General features: G+C 53.8%; 1 protein-coding gene across 1 annotated transcript in view; it reads right to left on the reverse strand.

Annotated features, from left to right (window-relative positions):
- Positions 1 to 1,950: 1,950 nt before the first annotated feature.
- LSM4 (LSM4 homolog, U6 small nuclear RNA and mRNA degradation associated) overlaps positions 1,951 to 10,127 on the reverse strand; it is a 10,248-nt gene continuing 2,071 nt past the window's right edge. The window contains exons 2-5 of the mRNA XM_006904303.3: positions 8,131 to 8,172; positions 6,899 to 6,997; positions 3,984 to 4,167; positions 1,951 to 2,541 (exon numbers count right to left, since the gene is read on the reverse strand). Coding sequence (XP_006904365.1) covers positions 2,450 to 2,541; positions 3,984 to 4,167; positions 6,899 to 6,997; positions 8,131 to 8,172 — 417 coding nt within the window. The 3' untranslated portion in view covers positions 1,951 to 2,449. The remainder of the gene's footprint in view (positions 2,542 to 3,983; positions 4,168 to 6,898; positions 6,998 to 8,130; positions 8,173 to 10,127) is intronic.

Consider the following 10,127-nt stretch of genomic DNA (forward strand, 5'->3'; position numbering starts at 1 on the left):
GTTTCCCTCAAACCCTTTTCAAATATCACCCTCTGGCCTTCCCTAACTACCTCTCCTCCCTACCCCTGTTTTCTTCTGAAAATACCTGGGACAGGTTTGTGGCCCCAGTCCCTTGGTCCCCAGTTAGACCTCTACTTCCATTATAATGGGTAGCTTCTTTCACTGTCATCTGAGTGAATATCAGACCATCTTCTTACCACCCCGCAACACTGGTTAAGCAGCCCTTTGTCCACAGGCAGATAGCAGAGGACACTGGAGCACGTACTGAGCCTCTGGGAACACATGTTGCAAATGCCAAGATGTGCCAGGCCCCAGAGTCCAGCTGGAGGGTGGGAAGGACACCTGCTATCACTCCATCTGGAGGAGGTGGGGGCGGTAGGCTCAGGGAGGGCTTCCCAGCCCAGCTGCAAGGCCCAGCAGAGGAATGGCACGGAGGTGTATGCAGGAAGGGGTGACAAAGAAAAGCGACAGAGACCTCCCCATCTGGCGCCTTGTAGGATCCACTGCATCCATGTCCCAGAAGTGTGCTCTTGGCCCCAGGTTGAGGCAGCAGGGCTCTGCAAGCTCAGCTGCAGGCTAAGTCATACCTGGACACATGGGGCTCCCTGACAGCCGGCAGGAACAAACTCCAGTGGCGAGAAGTCACTATTACACTCGAAGATCATGCACTGTCAGCTGAGAGGGCACGGTCTGCACCAACAGAACATCAGGACAGAAAAGATCGAGGCCCTGTGCTTTTGGTTTCTCTTCTTGCTGAGGGACTGAGGCTGCTTTCTTAAAACCAACCAAGAAGGCTGAAACAGGGCTGTCCCGACAGCCAGCTCAAGATGGAGCCTTCAGGACACCTAGGCACCTAAGCAGCTGGGCCACAGCAGCAACTCATCAGGGGCGAGGAGGGCATAGGGCGGTTACCTAGGCTGCTCACTAGAAAGGTCAAGGCATGGCAGGTGGCCAAGCTTATGCATAGGCTTGGGGTAGGCTAGGGGTGAAAGCAGCACAGAGATAAGGCCACAACCCTGAACATTGGAAGGGCATCTGGTTGCTCTAGATCCAGAGCCAAGTCAGGGAGAAAAACCAAACCACCAGAAACACTGTTTGGTGGGCCTCTAAAGGACTTAGCATTGTAGCTTATGGGACACATGACCCGAGCCCCCATTCGTCAAAGCCCCACCAGGCAGATACCACCTGTGGCAGGGGGCCCAGCACCCCAGACCTTTATGGGCCCCTGGGTCCAGGGCAACAGGGTAGGGGGACATTGCAAACATGGCTCTTTCTTCTCCACTGGTCCTTCACTTCTTGCCCCTTCAAGCCCATGCAGCCAAGGACCACCGCCCACATTTTTGATAAGGGAGGCGAGTCCCTGGGGTGGAGGGTGACGCCTCCACCCCAGTCCCACTCAGACCCCATACCTTGTCCTCAACATAGGCCAAAATGTTTTTATTAGACAAGGATTCAGATAGCAGCAGGTCCCAGGAGGGGTGTGACTGGGAAGAAGCAATGATGGGGGGAGAGGGCAGACCACATTCTTGAGATGGGCAGAGAAACCGTAAATGCAGAGACCTTTAAGATGACTTGGCTAGCACTTTGCAGATCCCACAAGTGGAATTTTCAGGTCAACTACACTTTTTATTCCACTCACCCCTCAAAACAGTTCTTAACACAGTGACAAGTAGGAGAACTCCCAAACGCAGGAACTGGCTGACGCTCGTCTCCCAGCACCTGGCCGTCCCTACGGCAACCTGCACTCACAAAAGAAAATTGGTCCACAGACAATAACACTGGAAGCCTTTTGCTAAAATGCAGTTCAATGTCTCAGGCAATGTGGAAGGTGGTACCCTGGAGAGGCGGGAAGGGACTCAAGAAAATCTCCCTCACACATTCCTCAAGGCAGCCCCATTCATCTGGGTCAATTCTGGTATGAATGGCGTTGGTAAAAACTGTTCTTACAGATTTGAAGTTTGTAGCTGCATTTGTTTTTATTTTTGTAATACAAAGAGGGAGAGAGGAGGTGAAGGGGCAGGGCCCAACCACATCCCCTGAACAACTTCTGAGGCATACATCTGTCCAAATTTGTTTTGAAAGGACAATTTCAGGTCCGTGTTTCAGGAAACTCCATGGGTTGTCAATCTCAGCACAAGCAGCTTAAAATAAAAACTGCCCATCTGTTTGCCACACAGGGACATAACACAAGATGCAAAAAAAAACCTGCTTGGAAAATTTCCCCCTTAACACACAGGTGAAGGCTCCAAAGAGGCATTATCACAAAGAACCTTCCAAGAATCAAGTTGGCTGTGTCTTCACAAAATCAAAAACACTGAGAAGAGGATCACAAAATGTACGGCAGGGTGGGTCCCTCCGACGCCTGCCTCTTTCCATTCTGAACAAACTCATGGACTGGAGCAGAAATGCAGCCTCAGGCAGCTCAGTCTCTGGAGGATGCAGGGCAGGCTCACTGTTTGCCCGCCTGCCGACCTGGCTTCTTTTCTGGCTGACCTCTTCCTGTGCCTGGGATCCCGCCTCGGCCCCGGCCGCCAAACACACCTGTGAGACAGAAGTCAGGGCTGCAGGGGAGCTGGGCTCCAGGGTCATCAGGGGTTGGTTACCTCTGAGCCTCAGGAAGCCCCTGGATAAAGTGGGAAGGGCAGGCTAAGAACCTTGGATGGAGCATCTGACTAGGGCTGGCCATGGGTGGTGCTCCAGAATGTTCTCAGTGTGACAAAGGAAACCAGGCCTTCCAGGCTGCAAGGGGTACAGGGAGGACAGAGGTCAGCCACAAGTCACAATGGGGCTTGAGGCAGGCTTCCTGGGAAAGAGGGCCCAGGGCCAGGGTGGGGGCCCAGCTGGTCATCAGATAAACAAAGCCAAAAGGGCTTGCAGGAGCCAGGAGAGAGACAGGACTCTGGCCAGGGGTGAGGGAGAGACCCCCAATTCTGAGGCTGAGGTCAGCACTGGGGACCCAGGACCTCCCTTGCTCCAGCACCACCATGTAGGGACAGAGACCAATGCTAGCAGAGGTTGCCCCACCTCACCTCTCATGGGTCAAGGCTAACTCTGCCAAATCTGTGAGATTTCCACCTGCTGCTGAGAGCCCGGGGGCCTCTCTCTAGAGCGGCCTCAGGGGGCACGCCCCTCACCCTTCCTGCAGCTCAGTCAGCAGTAGTGTCCCTAGTGTGAAGAGTCTGGCCCTTGGATATGGATAGGCCCTGAGACCCCAGGGCCCCGCTCACTCTCCAGGCCCCGTCAACCCTCTGCCTGGCTGCTCCTCCTCCCTTTTCCCTGTGGCTCACTCCTGACTGTCACATGAGCCCGGCTCAGGGCTGGCTCCAGGCCTGGCACTTGGGAAGCCTCCACAGACAGAAGAGACAAAGCCAGGCCACTCCAAGACAGGAGCCTGATGGGGAAGGTGGGGGTCTACAAATGGCCTCTGGGTTTAGCCCCCAGCTGACTGCATGACAAATTTCATTTTATGCCAGAGTTACCATCTTGGAGTGGTGAGGGAGTCTATCAAAAAGGTATGACCTTGGCTTTGTATCAAGGAGTCACGGCAGGGAAGGGTCTTGTGCCAGGCCCTAAGCTGGAGCCCTCACTAGCCGAGAGGTCACCACTGGACTCTCTCTACAGAGAAGAAAGTGAGGCTCAGGGAGATGCTGTGTTGCACCCAGACACATGCAGGGATCGAGAACAAAGCTCGAGGCCCAGGTCCACGTGGGCTCCAGATCAGCATGCTGGGCTAGACACGGAGCTGAGGGAGCACTGAGGACGCTGCTGGGACCCCATGTTGGGGTGCAGGGTGGGGGCAGGCAGCAGTCAACAGCAAGGCCACTCCAGAGAGGGGCCTTATGAGTCACAGCCACCAGCTCTATGACTGGGGGGAGCTCAGAGCCAGCCCCAAGGCACCGTGATGGCACCAGCCAGGAATGTCAACATTGGGCCAAGATGGACACCACGTGCTTCAGCTACGTGTGTGTGTGTGTGTGGCCTACCTCGTCCGGCACCCCCCATGCCTCGGCCTTTCTGCTGCTTCTGCTGCTGTAGGCCACCACGGCCGCGGCCCTTGGCCACCACCTCCTCCTTAACCATGTCGATAATCTCGTCAGGGATGCGCAGGTACTTGATGGTGCTGCCACGGATGTAGCACTCAGGCATCCGCCAGAACTTGTCCCCATCCTGCATGAAAGGGAAGGGCCTCAGATCTGTGGGGGCTCCCTACAGAGTAGGTGCAAACAGCCTGGGTGGTCCCAGGCTGTCAAGTTCACAGTCCTGGACATGACACAGGAAGAGGCTGCCTTCTAGCAGGGTCTTCACAGACCCTTGGCACCCATGGCACATGAGGAAGGAGAGTGGGGCTATGTGGAAGATAGCCTCCTCGGCCCTGGCTTGTCCTCCAGTGTGGGATGGGGTTTGTTACCTATAGCCCAAAGCCCAGAGTGGGAGGTTATTTCCTACACCAGGTGCAGCCACAGCTGAGCTCCTCCCTGCTCTTGCCCCCAGCCATCTAGAACCCACCTTCTGGAACCTTCTCTACATACCTGGACTCATTCATGAAACTATCTGTTGGAAGGGTCTGAACTGGGCATGGGACACAGGGCAGCAGGATAGCGACCCTGTGTGACAGGTGAAGCGGGCTGAGAGGGAGGTGGGGAGGCAGGTCTAGGGCCCACCAGCAGCAGCTCCCCAAGGTGCCAATTTTCAGGGAACCTAATTAGGGCTGGAAAGACAAGGGGGCCTGCAAAGTCACAACCTTGCGGTTCCTAGGAAATGAACTGCCCCCTACCCCGCCTTCCGCAATACCCTGAGACCAGCACAAGGCCTTCCCCTCACATCTCCTCCTGATGCCCTTGGGCAGGAGCCCGGGACCTCTTCTATCAGATTAGTTTCCCAGTCCCACCCCGCACTGCCCAGAGCCAAAGCCTGGGCAGCCCTCTCTTCCCCGCATGCCCCTAGAAACCAGACCGAGACCTCTCCCTGCTTAGTACCCAATGAGGGCCCCCTCAGCCCAACAACCAGATTCAAACTCCTCACTGTGGCTCCTGAGGGCCCAAGATTCAGCCCTCAACCTGCCTTCCAGATAGAACTTTCTGGAACATACACTGAGGGCTTCCTGCCCCCAGCACTTTGCACACATTGTTCCCACCTTTCCTTGTCTAGCTAACTCCAGCCCTTGACAGACCTTGCCCCCCAGCCTCCTTGAAACCCCCAGTCCCCCCACATGACATTCGCCAGCAGCCTTGTCCAGCCCAGTAATGGCACTCAGTGGGTCAGACAGAACATTCAAGGGCCGACTCTTCCCAGGAACACAATGAGCCCCTAGCCTACACAGGAACCCCAAGAGGCCCCGGGCATTCCTTTCCCAGAAAGGATGGGCGAGGGGCCAAGTCCATGGGGATGCAAAGTACAGCCAGACAGAAAAAGGATTCCGTGGAAGCTCGAGGCCAGGGCTAGGGCTGGCTGCTCATTGCTTGGTTCTCCCTCAGCCAAAGACAGGCTGGGCCCAGCTCACCCACTCCCTGCGGGAACCAGGGCTCACTCTGCTTTCCATGGCAGTAGCTTAGAGCCTCCCAACCAGGGCTTCCCTTGGGGTCTCAGCCCCCGGGGTCTCTGGACCCCACTGCCTGCTGCCCAAGAGTCTGAACCTCATCTGAGCCTCTCCTACCACCCACCTGGTAACAGAAGGGACCGCCCAGGGTAGCCATATGTCCAGATTCAGCTGACCATGGAGGTTGGACCAACCTCACCCCAAGCCCGGTGGTTGGTTCTAGGTCCCAGAAGTGGGCACAGGCCCACTGGCCATAAGCAGAAAAACATGTGCAAGGCTATGCACTGCAGCACTGTCCGTGATGGCCAAAATGGAGGCTCCCAGACACCCACCGCCAGGCCATCTGGCATAGAAACCAGGAGGGAGCTTCTAGGAGGCTGGTGTGGAAGCCCCGCGACGCACTGTTATAAGAAGCAGGCCATGGAGCTGCGCAGGTAAGGGGAGGGGTCATGCCCACCTGTCTGCCTGTTGGGGTGTCAACCATCCAGAAAGATGAACCAGGGGCAGAGTGGCTGCCTTATGCTCTGCTGTACTCTGGTGTGGCAAGTCCCAGGAGTATACTGCCCACAGGCCCCAAACAGCCCCACCCTGGCTGGGCCCCCCCAGCAGCTTCCTCCCCTGTAACCTGGGTGACTGTTACTGGCAGGGGAACGGAAACTAAAGTCCAGAGCCCATGCACATTAGCAGGAGGGAACCCTGCCCCCATCACTGTCCTTGTCCTCATGGTTCTGGAGTCATCCCAGCCATGACCCCAGGGACCCTCCCTCAGCTCTGGCCTGCCCAGTGGTACTTCTGGCTCTGCACTTCCTGGTTTCGGGCCTCAGAAGTAAACAAGCCTGCTGGTCCACGGAGCCACCCTCGCCCCCTGGTGGCCTGCACATCCCGTGGTCACACCACCATGGCTTATAGCCTGGACTAACAGGAGCCAAGGCTGACAGGAGGATGAGCCTACCCTAGAGGCCAGTTTCCACTCCTACAGCAGGGACTTATAGCCAGAAGCACCTCCCAGGCCTGAGTCCTTCCCGGAAAGGGGTGGCGGCAGGGAGAAGAAAGCTCAGTACCTACCAGGAAGCATCCCACAGCTACAAAGTCCCCATGGGTACAAAGTCCAGGGTACTGCGGGACTTAGAGCCCTGTCCCTTGGCACTGCCCCTCCACACCCAGCCCAGTCCCTCAGGCCCCACTCCTGGTAGGATGACCTGTGCTAGGCAGAGTAAGCCCCCCTACTCCTCCCAAAAGGGCCTTCACCCTCTTTAAGTCCAAGTGCACACTCCTGGTCACAGTGCACCCACTCCCCACACCTGCCAGCCCCACCCAATGTCCCCCAGGTATTGGGCGTAGGCTCCGGCACAGGGCACTCACCCTGGATGTGCAGATCACCTCACGCAGGTTGATGTTCATCCAGTTGTCACAGCTTACCAGGTGTCCGTTGTAAGTCTCCCCATTTTTAAGCTCCACCAACTGGCAAGAAACAGGCTCCAAGTCAGCCATGGCCCCAAGAGAGGTGCAGCCCTGCCCCTTAGAGCCAGGTGACTGCTGCCCTGACCTCATTCAGAAATGTTCTGCTTTTTCTGTTCTTTGTTGGGCACTGTAGGTTTTCTACGATGAAAGCATTTTATTGTGGGAGAAAAAAAACCCAAAGAAACAAACAACAAAGGCTGAGATTTAAAAAAACCAACTCAGGTATCTGCCAAAGAAAAAAAGAAGGCATACACCCATACAAAAACGCATACATGTGTGTTCACAGTAGCCATATATTCACAAATAGCCAAAAGGTAGAAATAACTCAAACGTCCATCAACTGATGAATGGATAAACATGTGGTCAATCCATACAGTGGACTATTATTCAGCCATAAAAAGGAGTGAAGCCCTGACACATGCTACAATTTAGTTGAACCTCAAAAACATTGCACTGAGTGAAAGAAGCCAGACACATAAGGCCACAGGTTGTATGATTCCATTGATCCCAGGCAAATCCAAAGAGACAGGAAACAGACTGGTGGTTGTCAGAGGCTGTGGGAATGAGGAGGAGTGAATGATAATGGGAACGGGTCTCCTTTTGGGGTGATGAAAATGTTCTGAATCTAGATAGAGGTGCTGGTTGTATAACATCATGAATGTTCTAAATGCCACTGAATTGTTTGCTTTAAAAGGTTGAGCTGTATAATATTTGAATTATACGGAATAAAAGGAAAGAAAACAGAACATACCACGCTGTGCTGTTAAAGACAAATGTAGTTTAGGAAATAATGTACATTGTGTGATCCCATCTACGTTTTTTAAAAAATCACATTCACATTTACACACACATAGTTTATAGACTTAGTTAAGTTGCTAGAAAGATGAATGCAAGGGGCTTCTAGCCTAAGTCTCTCACGTTTGACATTTTTAATAAGCACATTATTACTTTTATAAGCAGCAGAAATGACATCGGTCCTGACCCACGTAGGAGGGAAGAGAACACGCTGCTGTTTCATGGATAGGCGGGAAGCAGGTTTGGCTGGAGGTACCTTACCCTTCACCCACTGTCCCTGTCCCTGTGCTGAGGCTGGTCCCCAACAAAGCTTGCCATCCCAGACCACACATACTCACCATGGGATGATTCTGAGCTGTCTTCAGCAGGGACAATGGAAGCTGAAAGGCAAACAAGGGGACATGACTTGTCTATTTAATCGGTGCTTGGGAGCCCTGGCCCCTGGGCAAGGTCCCATGATAGCACTGGGGGGTGGGGGGTTGGTGGTGGTACAGGAGCACGCATACCTCACCTGCAAAGGAAGAGACATTCTCCTCACTCTGCTCAACCCAGAAAACACAACTGTTTCCCAATTTAGGAAAGAATGTCTTGAGCCCCACCTCTCCTCCCAAAGGTAGTTGCCACCCGGTTCTGGTGTTAACCATTCACCATTTCTTTATAACTCACACTGTACATAATTCTCGTACTTCTGACAGGCAGAGCGTAACCTACCATACTTATCAACAGCATCGCAGTACAGGTCCTTTTGCTGTTATGTTTTGTTCAACTGATGTCTGAGTTGTATCCATATGGATACACATATTTCCAGGTCTTTAAAGCATCGAATATGGTTATCATCGCACACATTTTATAGATGGGCATACTGAGGCTTTGAGACTGAGGATGTTGCCCAGCACTAGACAGAGCCTGGCTTGACCCTGTGTGTCCACAGCCAGAGGGCACAGCCCCCACTAGACAAAGAGTGACTTGGCCAGGCACGATGGGGAGTCCTCCCAGATTGAAGGAGGCCACATTGTAGCTAGGTTTTCAAACACAGGAACTCACCAGGTGAGGGGAAGAAACATTCAGAAAATCTGTGGTTATTGCCAAGAATTGGCAGATAAAGGACAGAATCATTTAAATTTACCCAGATAAGATGGGTTTTCAAGATATTTTTCCATCATTACCGAATTTCTTTTATATAACAAATGTGGTAAAACTGGAAAAAAACCAGCTCCTCTCATTTTGGGAACACGAATCACAACCCATACACTGGAGCAGCCACAGAGGGCCCCACAGATCGGAAACTGCCTCACGGAGAAATAAGCTTTACTGTGCGACTTTGTTGGCGACTTCGGAATTCCTAGTTGGCCTGTGCCTGCCCTCATGTTCCCGATACGATATGGGCAGCTGTTTCTCTAGGTGGTGGAACTGGAAGGCCTCTCCTTATAGAGGCCGGAAATAGCCTTCAACCCCCACAGGGTGGCTCCCCATGGAACGGCTTGGTCTGTGTACAGGAACAAATCCCATATCCCACAGGCCTTCCCTGAGAAGAGTCACCAAGGGAGGTCCAACACGAACAGGAAGCCAGGCCCAAGCCCACTTCCTGCACTGGCTTCCTGGAAGGGCAAGATAAGGAGGAAAAAAGGGCCACGTGGAGAAGGGGCGGCTGCTCCAAGGAGGGCGGGCAGTGGGCAGGCTCGGACCCCGATGTGGCCAACCCAAAGTTCCTGCCCTCTCATTTGGGTACATCTATGTGACACCTCCCAGGTCCCGCAGGGAAAACAGTAGGCTCAGATCCGCATGCAGGGCCACAGACCCGGGTCGCCTTTTACTGTGGAGCTTTGGGCTTTCCTAGGCAGTAGGAATCTGGACCAAAGTAATGAGACACCTGAGCCCTCCTCCCAGATCATTAGAGAGGGTACAGGGTAAGACTGGCCCTGGAAGTTGAGAATGAAGATGGACTCCGCACAGAAAGGTGGAGGGAAGGTCAGAAGAAGAACCTGCCCAAGGTCCTGGTAAGGCCACTGAAGATAGGCTGGTACTTGTCAGGGGAACCACAGATGGTCCTTCTATGGCATACAAACTTCTATGCTGGTGATGGACTCTTAGGCTACCACCTCATCCCAGCTACTGGCAGCACAGCCCTAGAGGAACCACAGCCTCCTTGGCTGTTACTGGGAGTTCCCTATCTACAAAGCAGCTGAGAGAATGTCTGAAGCACAGAAGGGATCAGTACCTGCTCCCAGCTCCCCAACTTTCCTGGCACACACTCCCCAGAAGGGCCAAAAGATCAGGCCTGATGAGACTCTAGCAAACTGGCCCACTCTGTTCTTCAAACATCATGCTCATTCCT

This window comes from Pteropus alecto, unplaced genomic scaffold, assembly GCF_000325575.1.
Source record: "Pteropus alecto unplaced genomic scaffold, ASM32557v1 scaffold160, whole genome shotgun sequence".
Classification (NCBI taxonomy): Eukaryota; Metazoa; Chordata; class Mammalia; order Chiroptera; family Pteropodidae; genus Pteropus; species Pteropus alecto.